Genomic DNA, 22,732 nt, shown 5'->3' with positions numbered 1-22,732 from the left:
TTGCTCCTTCTTGCCTTCTGCCATGATTGTGAGGCCTCCCCAGCCATGTGGAACTGTAAGTCCATTAAACCTCTTTCTTTTGTAAATTGCCTAATCTTGGATACATCTCTATCAACAGCATGAAACACAAACTAATGTAACAATTGAATAAAATATTAACTGTGTCTCTTCTAAAAATTACATTCTTGAATGATTCCTGGCAATACTTTTAAAAATAAATTAGATAACATTAAGGATATAAACTTTTATCAGAATATATTCAAATAGGCTCACTTTTTACCTTTGGGCCAAGAAATCCAAATGGCCCAGGATCTCCAACCAGTCCTAGTTCTCCCTATAAACAAGCACAAACATGCCTTTAAAAAAAAAAAAAAAAAAGTGACTGGGTGACAAATTATCTCATTCTCATTTAATTTAAGCAACACATTGCCCACTGAGACCATGCAAAGTCTTAACACTGTTTGTCCGTTGCATCAGACAATCTTGTGCTTCAATTTTTACACCCACAGCTAAATCCTGCAATCCATAAAATGAATGTGTCTGCCTTCCTAATTACTGTGTTTGCACGCAACAGTACAACTTCTGAATTATACTAAATTGCATTTACTAGTGAAAATGTATTTATTATCTCTATAATGAGGTACATTTACCTTTAATCCTGGGAAACCTGGAGATCCGTAGGAACCAGGATCCCCCTAATAAATTCACAAAAATCAGGATAAACAGAATTAAATCAAAATGCATTAACCAGCTCAATGCATCATTTTTCACCTTGTCAAATCGTTCCATGGACATTTGGTCTTGTTTGCAAAGCTAGCTGAATAAAAGGAAATAAATATAAAATAGGTGCCATTTCTTTATAACATTTGCTACTTGAAGTGACCTTTATTGTTATTCAAAAAATTCATGTCATTGCCAGTGTTTTAATTAAGAATGTATTTTTGTTGTCGTCGCTTTTCCAATTTAATTTATTTAACTTAGTGCTTGCACTGGGCCAAATATCTTTAAAATCCCTACAATATAATTTTCCTGGAAATTAATAGTTGCTCTGTGCATCATTAGCAATAAAAATGACCATGGAAACCAATATTGCCCCATTCAGTACTAAATCTAGAACCAAAGAAACTCAATGTCTATGCCAGCTGCGGTCTGGCCTCCATGGTGACTCTATGAATGGGCTTTCTATCAGTGACACTTGGTGATGTGTGGAGCTTAATATTGTATTTTTTTCTAGCTACTGCCCCTAGATCACCATGTTGTTTTATCAAATAGACTTAAATTAATTATTCCAAGCTACTTTCATACTGACACTGAGGTGCCAGACAAGAGATGTCACAATCCTGTTACTTTTCCCAAATTGTTCTATCTTTTGCTTGCCTGTTTTATCTAAATGATGTCAACAGAAGGATGCTCTGGGATATTTAACTATTCCATAATTCTTGTCCAAAATGTTTTGTTCTTACATGAGATATTCTTCACTTTTGAGCTTGTGGGACTACTGACCTGGTTTTATAAAAACGTGAAAGAGAAGTATCTCCAAATTCACTGATGTTAATAGCAAATGATGCTTACCCAAGGCCCTGGAAATCCAGGAATGCCTTTTTCTCCTTTTGCCCCAATACCAGATTCTCCCTTTAAGAGATGACAACATTTAGAGGGGTTCAAGCAACAATATTTCAGCAATAGGGAAAGCAAAAATAAAATGAGAAACAAAAATTATTGTCAGCAGCTTAAAGAAAACAACTACTTTAGAATAGAGGCTCTATAGGATTATGATAAGATAGCGAAAAATTCTGGTAATACATATTAGCACTTAAAGCAATGATAAAGACCATGAGAAATAACATTTTAAGTTAAGATAGCATATCACACACACACACACACAAAGTACTTAAACTACCTTGCGTCCTGGTGGTCCTGGCAGTCCAATCATTCCAGGAATTCCTTTTATACCCTAAAAATTACAATGAATATTATTTGGTCTATTCTTATTATTTAACATATTGAATTCCATCTCCTTCAGAAATCATCTCTTTTTACAATCTGTTTCACCTTTAAAAAAAAAAAAAAACCTTAAGAGATTACTTTTCACCTGTTCTAATTAGCACTAAAATCTAAGCACACTTGTAAACCAGACTCTATTTGAGCCAGTTCTCTGTGTGAGAGGTATATGGGACACCACAGTGGACCACCATGGAGCCAGGCAGCAGATACAATTTGGGAATGTAGTCATTAAAAAAGTGGCTCATTTTGAGCAAAGTAGAGAAATTTAACCCAGCAATTGAAAAGCAACAACAGAATCTGCATGTGGCACCAGTAATATTAGCACTAGAAACTGACAAAGGAATTAATATTTGCCAAGAGTCTGTTATGGCCCAGTTCTATGCATTTGTTAACTTCTCAGTTATCAAGACATCAAACTCATCTGTAACATCTAAAGGACAACTGGGCTTCCAGTGGTCTTTTCAATCCACATATCAAAACAACGTTAACAAGCACATGTCATAATTTAGCAGCTTGAGCTAGGTCTGCCACTCAGCAGCTGGGTAAACTTGAGAACACTGGGAACCTTCCAAGCTTCATTTTCAATTCTGCACGATGGGGCCAATAGTAGTACCAACCTAATAAAGTAGGTTTGTGACTAGTGCAGTGATGCATGGAAAGACCTCCATACTTTCTGCCACAGATACATGTTCAAAAAATGTTTTCTATTGCTACTTTCCTAGGTGACATATGGATTTGGGAGTTACCTTTTCTCCTTTATAGAGACAAAAGTCAGGTGGCTCTACCAACAGGGTGGGTCCAGGAGAACCTTGCTGACCAACCTCACCCTTAAAAAAAAAAGCAAGATAATAAAAATTTCATATTAATTTATGTTTTGAAGATTTTCACCCATATATTATGGTATAATGCTTCCCATCCTCTGTGTCATGGATTTAAAATACAAGTCGTGGCAAGTACCTCACAGAATATAAAGGGATATTTACTGCTTTTCTTATAAAAATTTAATACATACTTATTGTTAAAAATAAATTTAAAAAATGAAAATGATTCTTAATCCTACTATCCAGAAGTAATCTCTATTAAAACTTTGATATAGTTTTTTGCCGTGTGTGTGTGTATATGTGTGTATATGTACTTATATGTGTATATAGGTGAATAAACAATTTGTTTTATGTATTTGAAGATACAATCAGCATACTATATAATAAACATAATTTAAAATATACAGCATATTTTATTAAAATTTTAAATAATTTTGTATTTTTCTTATAACAATATTTTGTGAGCCTTTTCCTATCATACTAAAAGCTCTTCAGAATCCTGATCTTTTTTTTTTTTTTTTTTTTTTTTTTTTTTGGAGACAGAGTGTTCCTCTGTCACTCAGGCTGGAGCGCAATGGCGCAATCTCAGCTCACTGCAACCTCTGCCTCCCGGGCTCGAGCGATTCTTGTGCCTCAGCCTCTCGAGTACCTGGGATTACAGATAATGCACCATCATGCCCAGCTAATTTTTGCATTTTTAGTAGAGATGGGATTTCATCATGTTGGCCAGGCTGGTCTCAAACTCCTGGCCTTATGTAACAATCCTGATTTTTAATGCCAATACAATAATCTATCATAAGAATGTACTGTGATGTATTAAGCCATCCTACTCTGGTTAAATTAGATTATTTCTATTTATTTTCAATATTTTAAAACTGTAAAATAATAGCCAGAATTTTTATTTATGCCATGATAGATGTTTTTCTACAGAAGAATGTTTCTTGAATGAATTTTGCCACAATCATAAATTCTCACCATTAATTAGAAGATAAATATTTTGTGCTTTTCTGGGTATTACTATTATTCTACACTTACTATGATCTTTCCTCTTAGTCATAGTTAAGAACAGGCTATAGGTCACCCATATTTGCAAACCAGGCCCTTACCGGCTCTGTCACTCGGGGCAAGTTCCTTAAAACCTTTCTCAGTCCACATTTCCTTACTTTGAAACCTCATTTTTCTTCTCTGTGAAATGGAGATTGTAATATTACCTACCTCAAACTATTCTTCTATTGAATAGATAATATACATAAAATGCTTCCTGTGTTGAGGGTAACAGTAAATTCCCTAATATATAATTACTAAAACTACTAATGCTTTTGATAGTTGGGATTTTTAGAAGAACATCAAGTTTAAATGAAAAAAAAAAAAAAAACCACAAGAGTTCAATTTCTACCTAAACCTGGGAAATTGCAGAAAAGCCAGGTTAGAAACATTGTCTGCTTTGTTTTTTTTTTTTTTTACTTGGTTTATCTACACACTTAACACAGTGTTGGTGTAGCACCTGCCCTAAAGATATCTGCTGCATGAATAAACCATTGAACAAACACATTAACAAAACATGAGTAAATGCATAGTAGGTATTGGTAAAGATAGCCACTCTTATTCTTGTAATTGAAATAAACCTGAACAAAACTCTTAAAGGCTGACAAGCAGGCACCTTCTTCAAAATATTGTTCATATTGCTATTTTTTTTCATATTGTAAAAGTGCCATATACTCAGTATAGTCAAAGGTACAAAGAAGGAAAACTGTGAAGAATTAAAATGTAAAAGGCCCATAATTATATCACGTAGGCATAATTAGAAGCAACCATTTAGGGCACTGTTTCTTTTTTCTTTTTTTTTAATTATACTTTATGTTCTAGGGTACATGTGCACAATGTGCAGGTTTGTTTCATATGTATACATGAGGGCACTGTTTCTTAAAATGAAGTGGGCAAACACGTTCTAGAACATCTGGGAATTCTGCATCAATATTTTATTTTATTTATTTATATTTTTTGAGACGTAGTCTCGCTCTGTCACCCAGGCTGGAGTGCAATGGCACAATCTTGGCTCGCTGCAACTGCTGCCTTCCAGGTTCAAGCAATTCTTCTGCCTCAACCTCCCAAGTAGCTGGGACTACAGGCATGGGCCACCATGTCCAGCTAAGTTTTGTATTTTAGCAGAGACAGGGTTTCGCCATGGTGGCCAGGCTGGTCTCGAACTCCTGACCTCAGGTGATCCCCCCCGCCTTGGCCTCCCAAAGTGCTGGGATTATAGGCGTGAACCACTGGGCCTGGCCCAAAATCATAAAATTATGTGTTCATTCACCTGACAACCTAAAAGAATTAATGTAAGCACATTTGGGATCATTTGAATGGCCATCTCATAGCCAAATGCTTCCAAGTTATTCCACAGTCTGAGTTTACAAATGTGTCTGATTGGACTGGCGCGGAAAGTGACTAAGATGCCAATGCTTGCTGGACTCTGCAGTGGCGCGTGGGCTCCTGTGGCTTTGATGAACATATTGCAGAGCTCCATGGCTTCCCGAACTTGAAAAACATTGTTTTGGTATATTTTCAATCAGTCATTTCTGTAAGCCAGAGATTCTCAAGGTGGGGGATAGGGGATAGTTAGGCAATCCCTTCCCCCAGGGACATTTGACAATGTTTAGATACATTTTAAGTTGTCACAATTGGAGGGACGGGATGCTACTGACATCTAGTGGGGAGAGGCCAAGAATGTGGCTAAATATCCTGTAATACACGGGACAGCCCCCGCAACAATGAAATAGCAGCAGCCTGAGGTTGAGAAATCCCTCTCTGTATATATTTTAATGTCTTTCTTGTTGCTGTTGCTTTTACAAAGTTGAGTTTATATTTTGTAACCTGTACTTTCTGTTCAGCATTATATCATAGGCACCTCCCCACATCATGAAGTCTTCATATATAATTTTGACTCTTGTGCTGTTCTGTTAAATGTCTATACCATGACTTAGTCAATCATGCTGGAACTCCATGAGAGCAGGGATCAGGTCTGTCTTGATAAATCCCCACACCTAGTGTCAGTCCTAGCTTGACACGAAGCAGATGCTTACTATTGACTTGCCCTAAGTTGTTGAAAGAGCCACACACCTACTGCTGGACATTCAGATTGTTCCCTAGGTGAGTTGCCTTCTTAAATCACTTTTCTTTTTTGAGACGGAGTCTCACTTTGTCGCCAGGCTGGAGTGCAGTGGCGCGATCTCGGCTCACTGCAACTTCTGCCTCCCAGGTTCAAGCGATTCTCCTGCCTCAGCCTCCCAAGCAGCTGGGACTACAGCCACTCACCACCACGCCCAGCTGATTTCTGTATTTTTAGTAGAGACGGGGTTTCACCATTGGCCAGGATGGTCTCAATCTCTTGACCTCATGATCCGCCCACCTCGGCCTCCCAAAGTGCTGGAATTACAGGCATGAGCCACCTTGCCCAGCCCTTAAATCACTTTTCTAAAGCTTATTCTTACTTAGTTTTATGCTTCAGCCAAAAGGACAGTGGGTGTGAGTGGCGGGCAGAGACGGGGAGGAGGGGTGCAGAAAAGGAGTGGGTTGGAGATCGTGTATTGCTCAGTGCTCTTGGTTCCAGTCATTTATATTTGCATTTATATGCATATTTATGGCTGGAACTTAGGATTTATGTGAAATTAAGCAAAACAAATCCGTGATTTGACAAAATTGTTACTCTGGACATAATATATTGTCAAAAATGTTCGATCTCTGTTTGCTGGGGTGAAATGTGTTACACAGATTAACCTGAATGTGGTGTTAAATTTTGTCAGATCTTTCATTTTTACAGTCAAGGGTAATGGTGCCATCATAATTCGGCAAAGAAAAGTTCTCAGCCATAAAATTGGGCAGTGACTAGATAATGAATACAAGTTCAAATCATCAGAAGAGCCTCCACCCCTGAGCAGCACGCACACTTTGCCATCTGCTCCTCTGAACAAGAGGGGATTCTTACCGGGTCTCCCATTTGCCCCTTTACTCCCACACCGGGATTTCCCTGAGAAAGAAAAGAAAAAGAATCTAATTGCTTTTGCATTTTAAAAAAGTAATTAAAAGCTATTAAGACTTCTGGCTACACAATTTAGTTTATTGAATACTTCGGGAAATCTGATAAGAGGAAAGCCATAATTCTGACAAACACAGTGGTCAATTATTTCATTGTTCAAGGCTCTATTTATGTATCTTGCTCATGACTGCCTACCTTCAAACCTGGACGCCCTGGTTGGCCCGGAGGTCCCTAAATCGAGGGCAAAAAAAAAAACACACACACAAATCAATCTTCAGACGTAGAAATCAGAATGTGCCTTCTTTTGTTGCTCCAAGATCCTATTTAGGAAACTCTTAATTTTAAAACATGCAATGATGGTGTTTCTATCATGGATGGGCTGTTGTTTTCTGTGAAGATGATGTCAGTGGCTCCTCCCCAGGGGACCTGTGCTTCAAGATGGAATCCCACTGATAATGGTGGGTTTTCACTGATTCATCGATTATAATCTCTCAAACGGCCCACCTGTGTCTGACCCAAAATGGCAACTTTGCTTCTTTATTTTCATGCAGAATCTGGTTTTCAAAGGGATCACATCAGCAGTGCTGTACTTACCACTAACCCTGGCTCTCCAGGATATCCTGTGGGGCCCGCTGGTCCTCCTGCACCCCAAGATCCCTAAACATGAGAAAAATCAGTACGTCTGTTACCAAAATTGTAATCATCTTTCACAGAAAGAGTTACGTGTGATCCCATGTGAATAAAAACCTCTAAAGAAATCACAGCCCCCAGCATATCTGCCCTGCTAGGACATTTTCAACAGCAGGTTTGATGCAGCCCTAAGAGGGCCCCAAGCAGGCCGGGCGCGGTGGCTCACGCCTGTAATCCCAGCACTTTGAAAGGCCAAGTGGTGTGGATCACAAGGTGGCCTACATGGTGAAACCCCGTCTCTACTAAAAATACAAAAGTTAGATGGGCGTGGTGGCGGACGCCTGTAGTCCCAGCTACTCGGGAGGCTGAGACAGGAGAATCACTTGAACTAGGGAGTTGGCGATTGCAGTGAACCGAGATCACTGCACTCCAGCCTGGTGACAGAGCAAGACTCTGTCACAAAAAACAAAAAAAAAAAAAAAAAAAAAAAAAAAAAAACAGAGGCACCAAGCTAAAGGTAGTAGCATTCTGGTAGTTTTAATAAAGTCCTTCATTTAGGGTCCAGAGATCAATCTTCCTATTTACAAATTTAGGACCCAGAGATCAATCTTCCTATTTACAAATACATCCTGTAATAACAAAAGCGGAGAACAAAGAAAATGCATTACCACCTACTCCTAAATTCTGTGTTACAATTTTAAACACATCAGGATGTTTTTAAAGTATTATTATTAATTAACATTACATATTAATGTATTTATTCTTCTTAGTATATTTTTAAAACATGGTCTGCAAGATCTCAAATTGGGGAAATATAGTCCCTAATTTGAGATCAAGATGAGTCAGCCATACAAAATTTTCTACAACATGTGAGTTGTAACATAATTATACACAAATTGTCAAGAAAAGGTACAGGCAATCCTGGAAGCATGGAGAGATGTTCCCCGGGCTCCTGCTGACTCTGCCTAAGTCAAATGATTGGGGAGTGTGTAATGAAATTGCTCTGTTTAGGAGGATGAACTGATATTTATTGTAACAGCAACATTGAGGTATCACATTTATTACATGGACCTGAGCTTCAATCATACTAAGGAAACAAATCCAGAAAAGTAGTTCCATCACTAGCCAGAAGTTACAAGGCAAAATTTTAGGTTAACTATCGGAAGGCGAAACGGAGTCTCGCTCTGTCGCCCAGGCTGGAGTGCAGTGGTGCAATCTCAGCTCACTGAAACTTCTGCCTCCTGGGTTTAAGCAGTTCTCTGACTCAGCCTCCCAAGTAGCTGGGATTACAGGCACATAGCATCACATCTGGCTAATTTTTGTATTTTCAGTAGAGACGGGATTTCATCATCTTGGCCAGGTTGGTCTTGAACTCCTGACCTTGTGATCCACCCGCCTCAGCCTCCAAAACTGCTGGGATTACAGGCTTGAGCCACCTCACCCGGCCTTTTTTCTTTTTTTTTTGGATGGAATTTCACTCTTGTTGCCCAGGCTGGAGTGCAATGGCACCATCTGGGCTCACTGCAAGCTCCGCCTCCTGGGTTCAAGTGATTCCCCTGCATCAGTCTCCTGAGTAAATGGGATTATAGGCACGTGCCACCACACCTGGCTAATTTTGTGTTATTAGAGGGAGGGTTTCACCATGTTGGCCAGGCTGGTCTCAAACTCCTAACCTCAGGTGATCCACCCACCTCGGCCTCCCAAAGTGTTGGGATTACAGGCATGAGCCACCACGCCTGGTTGGCAAAACTGCTCTCAGTTTTAATCTTGTAAATATCGAAAAACTAGAAAGACTAATATAATCATTGAATTGCAGATTTTGGAGAGATGAAGATGGGCAAAATATTAAATATAATATACAAATACTGATTCATCAAGCAAAATGGTAGTGAGAAGCAATGCAAGATTATTCTACCTGGTATATATTTTATATGTAGTTGCTAAGTGGACTCACTTTCCTAAATATGAAGTAGCTGCATATACCTGGGTAATGCCAAAAGATCATTAGAAGACAGAAGAGGAAGGCAGGAGGGAGCCTGCTGAGCTTCAAGTACAGCTTCATGGGCATGAGACGGGTGCAGTTACACAGGGCCGCAAGCTTGAGTTAATGATCTGCTGTCGCCATCTTGAAATTCTTAATAATTTTTGAATGGGGAATCCACATTTTCATTTTGCACCAGGTAAGCCACACAAATTATGTAGCTGGCTTTGCTGGGATTAAAACGTGGATCATAGGCTATTTGAGGAGGAAATAGAAGCATAGAGCCTGCTCAGGAGACTTACTGGTAAGCCGGGCAGTCCTGGGTCGCCTCTGTCTCCCTGCAAAAATAAGAATGCATTGCTTTATAAATCCACACAAAATTCCTAAAACACAGATCATGTAAAAACAGAAATACATAGAAAAATTATTTGGACTCATCTAATTGTGCAGTTTGTTCAATTTTTTTGGTGTTGACTAAAACTGAGGAAGGGATATGCGGAGGTGATTTTCTTTCTCCTTAAGTTCTGAATTCTCCTTCTACCCAACAGAGAAAGATCGCTGGAGTAATGACAGGGAATCAAAATGAGATTTTTGTCTTTGTTTAAATTGTTCTAAATTCTCAATCCAGTGGTCCCATTTCCTCACAGTTTACCCGTTGCTGGTCTGGTTCCACCCCCTGCTATGCTTTCTAAACAGCTTGACCCCCTTGACTACCCTAGAGAGGACAGAAAAGAAACTCAGGTGGAAATTGCCTCACACCAGCCTCTGTCAACCTCTCTCGCTTTGTGACTCTGCGCTGAGACTCAACCTACTTTAAAAGATCAAAGCCTATATATTCTCTTGAATGAAGGCTCTTTTTTAAAAATGTAAAATATATGTAAGTTAAAAATTAACATTTCAACCTTTTTTTTTTTTTTTTTTTTTTTTTTGAGATGGAGTCTGGCTGTTGTCGCCCAGGCTGGAATGCAATGGCGCCATCTCGGTTCACTGCAACCTCCGCCCCCCTGGTTCAAGTGATTCTCCTGCCTCAGCCTCCCAAATAGCTGGGACTACAGGCATGTGCTGCCATGCCCGGCTAATTTTTTTGTATTTTTAGTAGAGATGGGGTTTCACCATGTTGGCCAGGCTGGTCTCGAACTACTGACCTCAGGTAATCCACCACCTCAGCCTTCCAAAGTGCTAGGATTACAGGCGTGAGCCATTTTACCCAGCCCATTTTCAACCATTTTTAAGTGTACAGATAGTTCTGTGGCATTAAGTACATTCACATTGTTATTCACCCATGACCACCATCCATCTCCAAAACTCTTACGTCTCCTCCAATGGAAACTCTGTTCTCATTAAACACTAACTCCCCATCCCTCTTCCCCTCCAGCCACTGGCAACCACCATTCTATTTTCCATCTCTATGAATTTGACTATTTTTAAAATGTCATATAAGTGAAATCATACAATATCTAACTGGTTTATTTCACTTAGCATAATATTATATCTTCAAGGTTCATCCATGTTGTTGTATGTGTCAGAACATCTTTCTTTTTCAAAGCTTTTACAACCTTCCATTGGATGAATACACCACATTTTGTTTATCCATTCATCTGTTGATGGACACGATTGCTTCCACCTTTTGACTACTGTGAATAAAGCTCCTATAAACATGCAGGTACAAATATCCATTCAAGTCCTTGCTTTCAATTCTTTGGGGTATATATCCAGAAGTAGAATTGCTGGGTCATATAGTAATTCTATGTTTAATTTACTGAGGAATTACCATATTATTTTCCACAGTGGTTGCACCATTGTCCATTCCCATCAGTAATGCATAAGGCTCCAACTCTCCATGTAGTTGCCAACAATTACTAGATTTTTATCATAGCCATTAGAATGGGTATAAAGTGGACATAGACTCTTAAGAGCATTGTCTCTGAAGGGTTATTGAACTATAGATCATTTTTATTAGGAATCTTCTGTTTCCCCTTAAGATAAGGAATTCCCTGTATTCATCCCCCTTCTATATTTGTATATCACATGTCCTCTATTACCACAATTACAAAAAATGCTCACTATAATATGATATAGAACATTACCATTTATAGTGTGCTGCAATATAAATTATTATAACAGTCTTAACAACACTAAGAAAGAGGCAGGGTAAATATTATTTGAATCTTCTTTCACAAATCATGGACATGAGGCTGAGGAGGCTAAGGGAGTTGCTTAAAGTCACAGTGGAGAGTAAGCTTCAGTTCTCTCCTTCCAGTACACCATACTGGTTCTGAGCCTGCTGTTGACGTTTACTTTATTACTATATCATTTAAGCTATAAACAAATCCATCGTTCTTGTTGTTTAAGAAGGACAAACAGGCACAGAGGCTACATACATAAATGGTGAGCTCACTAAAGGGATCACTGCTCAGGTGTGTCCATTCTGGGTGGCACAGAACCTAGGGTCTCATAGAAGCAATCTAGGACAAGTGCTATCTAATTGCTGCAGAATATTCTTCCTTAAGAGAAATGACCACACATCTTGAGAATGGGCTGTATTTTCCTGTTAAGGCATTATTTCCACTGATCCCCGTCACTCATCCATGGCTTCTCATCTGAGAGATTAGGTGGTCACTCAAGAGTTTATTTCTGAATATCTGTACGTCACTCCCTGCTAAAAACACAACACCCTTAAATGTATCAAGCAAAGTGCTATAAGGTTTACATCATGTTCAAGTTCAATAATCATGACTTTTACTGTACTGGATGGAAAGTACTAATATTACAATGTTTTAATTACAAATAAATCAGTGGTCCTCCACTGGGGTGATTTCCCCCCAGGGGACATTTGGTAATATTTGGATATACGCTTTGGGGAGTTCAGAGGTGGGGGATGCTACTGGCATCTAATGAGTACAGGCCAGAGACCAGGGATGCTGCTCAACCTCCTATAATGCACAAGTCAGCCCCACACCAAATAAATATATGGCCCAAAATGTCAGGAGTTGAGAAACCTTGAAATAAATGCATCTCTTGCAGTTCTGACTAGTTCAGAGGTACCAGAATTTTGCAGTGCTGGAATTTTAGTGATGACTAAAGCCAATGCCTTCACACAAAAGGATGGTACCATCCCTGAGGGTCTGGGTAATAATAAAAATTGGTGTATTCAGGGACATTTTGAAGAAAAGTCCTGTCTGAGTATTTCCTGCATGGGCTTACCTATTTGGGGGGGGAAAAAAAAAAACTTTTAATCCATCATGATCATAATACTTACCTGAATACCTTTAATGGCACCTAAAATGAACACTGAATTTCCTTTTTCTCCCTTTTCCCCAGGATGGCCCTGAAAATAAAATATTTATGCACTTAAGAGGAAAATAGCATATTACCATTTCAGTATTTTCTTTTCTGTATAAAATATTACTCATCAGTTTAAATTATTGGCATGATTAACAAGCGGACATTTCTTTATCCTCTTCCATATTATTATCACCCTAAGGTTCTCACATATATTTACTCCATATTCAATTAAGATCTGTTAAGGAATCTTCTAAGACAGAATATCTACTTATATATAGCTATTTAGCAGAAAATTTTTGTATTTCCTCACAATATAAAACACATGCATTGTTCCTACAAATAACTAATTTTGCAATTGTTAATTTATGCCTTAGAAGCAGTAAAATATATATATATAGTGAGAGAGATTTTATCCATTTCAGTACTTGTATTCAAAATAGGCCTAACTATTCTTTTAAAAAAACATAACATGTTCCTTTTGGAAGGTTTTTGTATATAGTTGCTAGTTTGCTTAGGATAGTGTCTTAAAGTTAATAAAATACCTCAGTGTATCCTTCCCCCTCCCCATGGTTTCCCTACTTAACATCTTAATATCCTACTTCAATTCTTAATATAACTTCTCTTGGTTACCACATAAAAATCCTACCATCTTTATACATCAAGCTCATGTGAAAGATATATACATTTCAAAGTTAATCTCTCTTAGAGGAATGCTTGACTTGGCTTCTGATGGGAGATATTTAACAGTTTAAGGTTAAATTACATCAACAATTTACTTGAGAAATCAGATTTGCTAGTATCTGCAGTTTTGGTTTTGCACAGTTCCAGTCTGAATGAATTTCAGTTTCATAGTTAAGTTAAACAACACCAGTTCTCCAACAACACGGTTCAAATTTCAGTTACCATTGTATATTAACTGAGTACTTGCATAACATACAAACTTCATTGCTAGCCCCTCAGCCCACAAATCACTATATAAATAACATGTGAATTGTGATTACTGCATGATCATATGATGTTACCAAAACATGTTGCACAGAAAGCCAATGACTGAGAGGACAACTACTGCCAAGGAAGAAGGCTTTAATTGGGTGCTGCAGCTCAGGAGATGGGAGATCAGTCTCAAGTCCATCTCCTAGACTGACTAAAATTACAGGTGCACATAGCAGGGAAGAAATGTAACAATGTGTTGGAAAACAGGACCTAGGTAAGGAAACACAGTCAGGGGTCTGGTATCTCATTGTCTGGATGCCATGATCTGGTGAGTTTCAGTTCTTTGATACTTTTTCAGAGGCCTAGGGATCCTCTCCTGAGGAAGGAACTCAGATAAAACACACAGGTTTCAAACTTTAAGATCAGAAGGATCCATTTCTACGTTGATCCAAAGAACATCTGCGGGACTATTGGGTCAGTTTCGATGATTTCTGTCAAAGTCTGTCTGTGATTGGCCCCTGCACACGTATTATTCAGAGCACACACACAGACACGGACAGCAAAGCTTGTAGCTGGCTTGCTTCCTTATCTCCCAGCAATAAACCCAAATAACATTTTACAAAAACGGATAGTTGGAAGAGGAAATTGGCCACTAATGATGAAAATGAAGCAAAGAAATGAAAACGGTAATGCTGGAAATGAAATTCAAGTAAAACATAAGTGGAGTTACAGAAGAAACAGCTCATCATGGGAATAACGATATTGTTGTCATTTGAGAGACTGTATTTGCAGCCAGAGGAACTTAGTAAAGATAAACCAGGAAAGTGGTTGGGATGAAAAGGATGACAGTGTCCTACGTAAAGTGACACCGATGAAAACTTCACATTAAAGGAACCCTTAGAGATACTTCACAACACTGGAAACAGATCCAAACTTAGAAAGGAGTATCATACTTCATCAAAACATAAAAGACATATTCCTTTAGCATTGCAAGTTATATGATGAGAAAAAGGCAAGTACTGTTGAAACTACTCTTGATAAGTTTTTACAAAGAAATAAAACACTTTGCTTCTCAATGTTTCAAATTATAGTATATTAAATAAATATTTAGTTTTTTCATTTCCTTATATATTTATCACTGACAAAGTTTCTAATGTTTTAACAAAACATTTTAAAGGTCATGGGACAATAGTAATTTTCTCATCAGTTGATCAGGTTTCTTTGTGTGGCTTTTAGTTTGCCTGGTCATTCTTACATTACTGTGCAAAGTGAGGGATGTCTGTACAGTAAATGAGTCAAGGGGAAGTTGGTTGTTTTGCACAGAGACCGTTAACGGCAAACTTCAGGATTGGGGTCGGTACTGCATGCTATGTTAAAGTTAAAACCGAGAACCCTTGCTCTCTTGAATGCTCATGAATCTGTAGAATGAGGTTTGGCCCGATTTGAGGAGCTTAATAAATGTGCATTCGCCAGACTGCACTTGAGTTTTCAAATGGCTGAGTTTGAAAGTAAAGGATGGTTGAAAAACTTAACAATGAAAGGTGGTGGTGGTTCTTATTTGATACCAGAAGAAAAATGAGAGTATGGAAATTCTTTTCAAGTTTAGTGTTCAGATCAGTTCCTCTAGGATCTGGAGCAAAAGGGAGACTCACGAGTGACAGCAGAATGAATGATTATGGTGGTCATACTAAGAAAATTTTCTAGAAAGAAACTTGTGAAATGATATTTGATTAAGGAAGGGAGAAATACTTCTAAAAAAAAATCACAGAAAAACAATTTTGAGAGGTCACATGATCTCTGATCTTTAAGTGAAGAAAAAGAGAGAGAGAAAAGGAATATGGGCGTTGGCTCTTGCTCTAGTTGTGTTTAAATGAAAGTCCAAAATTCTGAAGAAAAAAATACTAAGAGCTGTAAGGTTTCCCTCAAGTGCTGGATACTATCAACTGTTGTTGGACATCCATTCCAAAGCTTTTCGAAGGATTTTCTTGCATTACAGGGACTAGAAAGATAAAAACTTCATTGCCCAGACTCCTTTATAAATGGATGTGAATTAGGTTCCACGTAGGAGATGTGGAAGGTAGAAATTTGGAAGAGATTCTCCTCCTATTCTGCTGCTGCCGCCAAGCAGGAAAGCAAAAACTTGAGTGTTCTGTTTGCTAGTGTCTAGACGTGGGGTGAGAGGCTGTGGTCACAGTGCAGTTACAGCTTCCTGACTCTGGATCTCAGCTAGCTGTGAACCTTTAACATCAGTGGTCTCGTGTGGTCCTAAGTTTTACCCTTCCAACTATTATAATAAGTGCCAGACTCCCTGTATCAGATTCCTTTCTGTTCAAAATACCTAGTAGGGTTTATGTTTCTGCAATTAACCCTGAATGATAAACAATTGACATTTTGCTATCTGGTCTCTCTGCTCTTTTTCCCCTTCTATCTATTCTCTTCACAGCAGCCACAGACATCTTAATGAAACATCAATCAGATCATGTTGCTTCCTTCCTTAAAACCATCCAGTGCCTTTACCTAACATGGATGAGAAAATCTAGGCTCCTTCCATCATCCACAAAGCCCTGCATGTTCTAAGTCCTGCCTATCTCTCTGTCCTTATCCCCCAGCCACTCTCATTTGTTGACAATGCCCCAGGCACACTTGTATTAACTCTGCTTCTTGAATACATCAAGCCTGTGCCACCATAGGGCCTTTTCACTTAAGATTCCTGTTAAGATGAGCTGTGGGTGCCTTACTGGGGGGCCTCCTGGACCAAGAGCTCCTCTTCCTCCTGGAAACCCTGGGTCACCTCTTGAGCCATTGTAGCCACACTTACCAGGTTTGCCTCTGGGTCCAGGAGGCCCTGGGTGCCCCTGCAGAAAACAACATTATAAGTGAAGCATTTTTGCAAAAATATCATAACACAAAGATTATGCATAATACGAATACTCAAATTATGGCAGTTGTGATTCACACATTTACTGTTTAGTTTTGTAAACTTTCTCTCTACCCCAAAAGGCTATGTAGCATGTGAAAATAAAACCTAAAATATTTTTAAGATAACAATTTAAACTAATTTAGTTTGCAGTACTCTGGGAAATTGAGGAGGGGACCTTCCTTAAAATCCTTAGAAATACTATAAAGAATTATAAAGCTCCCACTTACCTCTTTTTTTTCCATTTCATTTTCATATGAGAAATTAGAGTATTAAGCTCACTACAAATATTAGGACTCATCCGCAAATAAAAACATTCCTTATGGGTATGCATTTATTTCAAGAACATTCTACTTGACATAACAAGTATATCTAGCTCATATTTTGGAATTTTTTTTCTCTAACCTGTTTGAAAATGTTGCTTTCCGAGTAAAGTATTTTGCTCTGGGAGTTACGGTACCAAATTTAAATGTAAACACCCTTTCATGCACTCAAATGAGAAAATATAAACAGAGTTTGCTATATATAATATATACCATGCACCATAACATATATTATATATCTTGCACCATGTTTTATATGTTATGTAATATATAATTAACAGACATAATACATAAACTATATGTAAGATATAAGATATGTAATATATAAACTATATGTAAGATATAAGATATATAGTATATACTATAGTTTATGCAAAATATAAGACATATGTTGTATAGTGTACATACTATATATATCTTATATACATAATATATTTGGTGCAAAAGTAATTGGGGGTTTTGCCATTGAAAGTAACAGCAAAAACCACAATTACTTTTGCACCAACCTAATGCATTCTATATCTTGTCTATCTAATATATATCTTTTATATATGTAGATATATATTATGGCAAAAAAATATATATATACTATTGTGCTTATAGTATATATAGCAAATATTTGCTATAGATATCTTGTGGTTTATATAAATATATATTTGATGCATATACACATGTGGTTTTAAGGATTTTGATGAGTACTTCCACCTTTTTTTAAAAAGTGGAGAAAATTTAGGGATACTTACAGGTATGCCATCTAAACCTGGAAATCCAGGAACACCAGTTGGGCCCTAAAATCCCAGAAAATAAAACGAAGTTATAAAAATTACTAAATTAATAAGCTGATTTCCTTGAAAACATTAACAATTAATTACTCAGATTTGAACATGCGGAGCAGTCATCGCCACCTATTTTTTACATCGATGAGTCTAAAAGCCAACATTTCAGAACCAACTCTTGCGCCTTTTTTTGTACTTGGGAAAACAACCTAGCTGTACTGATTTCAAGAAATCATTCAACATGCTGTGAACAGAAATCTAACTGCTCCGAATCTCGATCCTGGAGTAACACACCCTTCAATGTGAACACAGGCAATTTATAGGATTATTTTGGCACACCTGCACTACCCAAAGTTGGGGTAGAATCTCAAGTGCTCATCAACAGGGAATAAACTATAGTTTTATTCATACTATGGCATATTATAAAATGTTTTTTCAGGAATAAGTTCAATCTACGTAACCTGATAAGGAATGATCTCTAAGACATCTCGTTGAGTGAAAAGAGAAAGCCTCAGTGTGATGCGTACGGTAATGTCATGTAGGTTTTATAAAAAGCCATGAAACAATGTAACTTCTCACTGGTACACGCATGTATTTAAAGGCCCAGAGGAACATGCTCCTCTGGAAAGGGGCCAAGAACAAGGATGGATTCTCGCAGAGGAGTTCAGGGACTTCATTTATTGTAAGGTTCAAGTATATACTACTCATGGTCATAAAACTCCAGTGCTGGCCAGGCACAGTGGCTCAGGCCTGTAATTACAACACTGTGGGAGGCTTAGGCAGGCGGATCACTTGATGTCACGAGTTCGAGATCAGCTTGGCCAATATGGTGAAACCCCATCTCTACTAAAAATACAAAAATTAGCTGGACATGGTGGCATGCGCCTATAATCCCAGCTGCTTAGGAGGCCGAGGTGGGAGGATTGCTTGAACCCGGGAGGCAAAGTCTGCAGTGAGCTGAGATCCCACCACTTGCATGTTGCCTGAGCAACAGAGCAAGACTGTCTAAAAAAACAAAAACAAAAACCAGTACAGTACTGCTGGTGAGTGGTTCATGTGAATTTCCATCTAAGATGTGGCTTACCTTATCTCCTTTGTCCCCTGCTGTTCCAGGAGGGCCGCGGTCCCCTCTCATTCCTTTCTCTCCTGAAAGCCCAGTGGGTCCTGGGGCTCCCAGGGGTCCAATTGGACCCTGTGGCCCCGGTGGTCCTGGTGGACCCTGAGAAGAAAGATTAAAAAGAAATGGGGGTACAATTCTTAATTACTGTCTTCTAACACAAACATATAGTCATTCAGGCCTACAGATGACTTGTTTCTTGTGCAAATCTAATTTGCACAAACTCTGATAATAGAAACAAATGGCTGGAAATGGTGGCTCACGTCTATAATCCCAGCACTTTGGAAGGCCGAGACACGAGGTTCACTTGAGCTCAGGAATTCAAGACCAGCCTGGGCAACAAAGTTGCCCCCCATCTCTATAGAAAATACAAAAATTAGCTGGGCATGGTGGCATGCACCTCTAGTCCCAGCTATTCGGGAGGCTGAAGTGGAGAATCACTTGAGCCTGGGTAGCAGAGGTCACAGTGAGCTGATGGCACCACTGCACTCCAGCCTGGGCGACAGAGACAGACTCCATCTCAAAAAAAAGAAAAGAAGGACAAGAAAAGAGAAAAGGAAAAGGAAATGAAAGGAAAGACAACACAAGAAAAGAAAATGATTGGTTTAATTAAAACATAATAGTGGCATTGCCCTGTTCAATCTGTATTAAGCTATATGATAAATTTCAAGTACTGCACATGTATTCATGTATGTATGTGTGCAGTATGTGTGTATGCGTGTACACAGAAACACATATATCAACTGATTATAGTTATCTTACTATTTTCATTCTGTCAATCAAATTTAGAGATCTTGGGCTTTTTAATGAAGCAAGAAACTAAAAAATTAAAGTTGTATTTACCTTTATGTTCGTGACACAAATAGAGTAAGAGAAACTGCCAGATCTTTTATTTACTTCAAATAACTAACGATTTGCCTGCGCTTTCGAAGGACAACATTTCTTTTTTCGCTGCTTTTATCTAATTTCTTAGTCATATTTTGGAATTATATTTTGGAATTAGTCTCCATGTCACATTAAATTTATGTAATCCAACTTTCCATGAATGAAAAGGCCACCTCTTGTTTTAAGTGAAGAAGCTTTATGGGGCCTCCTACCTCAGAACCCATGCCCCAGGGCCCTACCCCATCTCCCTTCTGGGGTCTGGGCCTGGCCAAGGCCAGCAGCACCATCTAAAGTGACATCCCGACCAGGTGCGGTGACTCACACCTGTCATCCCAGCACTTTGGGAGGCCGAGGCGGGCGGATCACCTGAGGTCAAGAGTTTGACCTGCAATTTTTCAGACCTCTCAAAATGTTTGCAAAGATTTAAGAAAAAATATTTTATAACTTCTTGCTTCACAAAACAGCATGGATGACTGCATTCAATAAGCAAGTAAGTCCTGATGTCTGGACAGAAAAGCTTGGCAGGGTTTAGGAGATATCTGCTCAGATCAGATGTCTTAGGTCTCCAGGGTTAATACAGGGTTGCCCCTTGGGAGTGCAGGGCCCAGAGCGAAATATTTGTTGCGGAGTCCCATATACATAAAAACTTGAGTCACCCGAAATCAGCATGCCAGCCCTGCTCTGGCAACCCGAAGTGGTGCAATCCCATGCGCGGTTGTGGGCGCCTGTAGTCCCAGCTACTCGGGAGGCTGAGGCAGGAGAATGGCGTGAACCCGGGAGGCGGAGCTTGCAGTGAGCCAAGATCGCGCCACTGCACTCCAGCCTGGGCGACAGAGCGAGACTCCGTCTCAAAAAAAAAAAAAAAAAAAAAAAAAAAAGAAATACTTCATGGGTAAGTGGACGTATTCTGCTAGGCAGCCACCCTCCGAAACCAGGGCTCAGCCACAGGGCCCCAGACAATCCCATAGCCTGAAGGCCAGAGCTCCTAATGTGGTCAACTCCACATTGGGTAGAAGGTCAGAGAGCACCCTGACGGGAGGAAACAGTAACCAAGACCCACCTGGTCCTGATCTACACTTGGGGTGTCACTCTTTTTAACTTTTATTTAGTATTATTATTTTCTGAGACAGGATCTCACTCTGTTTCCCAGGCTGGAGCGCGGTGGTGCGATCTTGACTCACTGCAGCCTCCGCCTCCCAAGTTCCAGGGATCCTCCCACCTCAGCCTCCTGAGTAGCTGGATTACAGTTGCATGCCACCATACCCAGCTAAGTCTTGTATTTTTAGTAGAGACTGGGTTTCACCATGTTGGCCAGGCTGGTCTTGAACTCCTGACCTCAGGTGATATGCTCGCCTCAGCTTCCCAAAGTGCTGGAATTACAGGTATAAGCCACCGCGCCTGGCCGGGATGTCACTTTAGATAGTGCTGCTGGCCTTCGCCAGGCCCAGACACCAGGAGGGAGATGGGCAGGAGTCCCATAAGAATAGTGCAAGAACATTCACCACAGTGTTATATGCAACAGCAACAGAAACCGGAAATCCAGGGGAAAGGCACCAACCTGAGACCCAGTGAATAAATTAGGGTGCCTTCAAACAGCGAAACCTCTCACAGTCTGACTTCGTCGGGGTGCTCCAGGAGCAACAGAGAGGACAAGAAGTCAATGAGACCAGCTTCTCCATTTGAGACGTGAACGAGGTGCAGGTCAGGAACAGAGCGAGACCCAGGGAAGTGAGGGCAACCAAGAAAGGGGCAATTTCAGGTCAGTTATGCTGTGGACACCTGGGACTTAACTCTGAGGGGAGCCCACATCTCAGTGTTATCCCACCCTAGGGGAAGGGAGTGGGGGTATTTATCTCCCTGGCTGAGGGCCCCAGTGATGGGCATGGAGTGCCTGCCAACTGTGCCTCTGCGGCTTTGAAAAAAGCCCTGAGAGATGCAGATGCCAGCAGCCGAAGTCCCCCAGAGCCCAAGCACAGAAACAACAGGTCTGAGGAAGACGTGTGGGACCCCAACAGCACATGCAAGCCACCAGCAAACTCCATCTGCCAGGCCAATATAGAACATTCTCCCCAAGCTCATGAGGGAGAAACAGAGTGACTGAGCACCCAGGTTACGTGTCAGCCTCCTGGATTTGAAGCCCAGGACCACACTGACTTGCTGTGTGACCTTAGGTATGTTTCTTAACCTCTCTGTTCCTCCACATCTTCATCTGTCAATGGCTTATGAGCATAAAAAGAATAATGTATGTAATGGTGTTTAGCATAGTGCCTGGCATAACAAATGCTAACTATTGTTATTATATATTATTGTTATAAACGAATAATTGTTAAAGGAGAAAAACAAGCCACAGAATAGTATGTCATATAATCCCACTAGTAGAGAAACAAAAGAACAAACAGTTTCCCTAAATAGACATTTATAAATGAACTTTGCTAGGGCATAAAAGAAACTGCATGTCTCAGAAGTGAAAACACAAGCCAGGGAAATTTTACATTGTATTAGGTTGGTGCAAAAGTAATTGTGGTTTTTGCCTTTTAAAAGCAACGGCAAAGACCACAATTACTTTTTCACCCACCTCATACTTTGTGTACATCTTACCATCAGCAGAAGTGACTTTATAATAAAAATTAATTACCACTTCTTGTTCACCATTAAGTCATTAACTCAACAAACATGATTGACAACCTTTAACATCTGCCTAAATTTTACAAATCAAAACTATATTTTAGATGTATTCTCCCTTTTCTTCATGCTCATTCATCATTGTTAAATAGCTACTATTTATTGAGTATCCCTATAAATGCTAAAAGCTTAGAATTTTAAAGGAAACTTAGATACACAAATATGTATTACAAAAAAGACAACAATAAAATATGAAGTGTAATCACATGAGCACAAACCATTTGGGGCATTGTGAGGGCTTATCAAGTTAAAATAGATAACTGCACAAATTCTAAACTACAATCTAAAAGTAAAAATCACTTCAGAGTACCTTTCTGTCTAACCTGTGTTAGAAATAAGATTAAT

At 39.3% G+C, this 22,732-nt stretch overlaps 1 protein-coding gene across 2 annotated transcripts in view; it reads right to left on the bottom strand.

Annotated features, from left to right (window-relative positions):
* The window catches only part of COL4A4 (collagen type IV alpha 4 chain), a 156,808-nt gene that overhangs the window by 92,010 nt on the left and 42,066 nt on the right, over positions 1-22,732 (bottom strand). For both annotated transcript variants that reach the window (XM_050752145.1, XM_050752146.1), the window contains exons 5-17: positions 18,788-18,922; positions 17,671-17,715; positions 16,426-16,542; positions 12,729-12,797; positions 9,772-9,807; positions 7,453-7,515; positions 7,054-7,089; positions 6,808-6,849; positions 2,751-2,831; positions 1,901-1,954; positions 1,573-1,632; positions 651-695; positions 281-334 (exon numbers count right to left, since the gene is read on the bottom strand). In XM_050752145.1, coding sequence (XP_050608102.1) covers positions 281-334; positions 651-695; positions 1,573-1,632; positions 1,901-1,954; positions 2,751-2,831; positions 6,808-6,849; positions 7,054-7,089; positions 7,453-7,515; positions 9,772-9,807; positions 12,729-12,797; positions 16,426-16,542; positions 17,671-17,715; positions 18,788-18,922 — 837 coding nt within the window. The remainder of the gene's footprint in view (positions 1-280; positions 335-650; positions 696-1,572; positions 1,633-1,900; positions 1,955-2,750; positions 2,832-6,807; positions 6,850-7,053; positions 7,090-7,452; positions 7,516-9,771; positions 9,808-12,728; positions 12,798-16,425; positions 16,543-17,670; positions 17,716-18,787; positions 18,923-22,732) is intronic.

This window comes from Macaca thibetana, chromosome 12 (assembly GCF_024542745.1).
Source record: "Macaca thibetana thibetana isolate TM-01 chromosome 12, ASM2454274v1, whole genome shotgun sequence".
Classification (NCBI taxonomy): domain Eukaryota; kingdom Metazoa; phylum Chordata; class Mammalia; order Primates; family Cercopithecidae; genus Macaca; species Macaca thibetana.
Note: the sequence above shows the minus strand (reverse complement) of the source record. Positions and strands in the feature narration are given on the sequence as shown.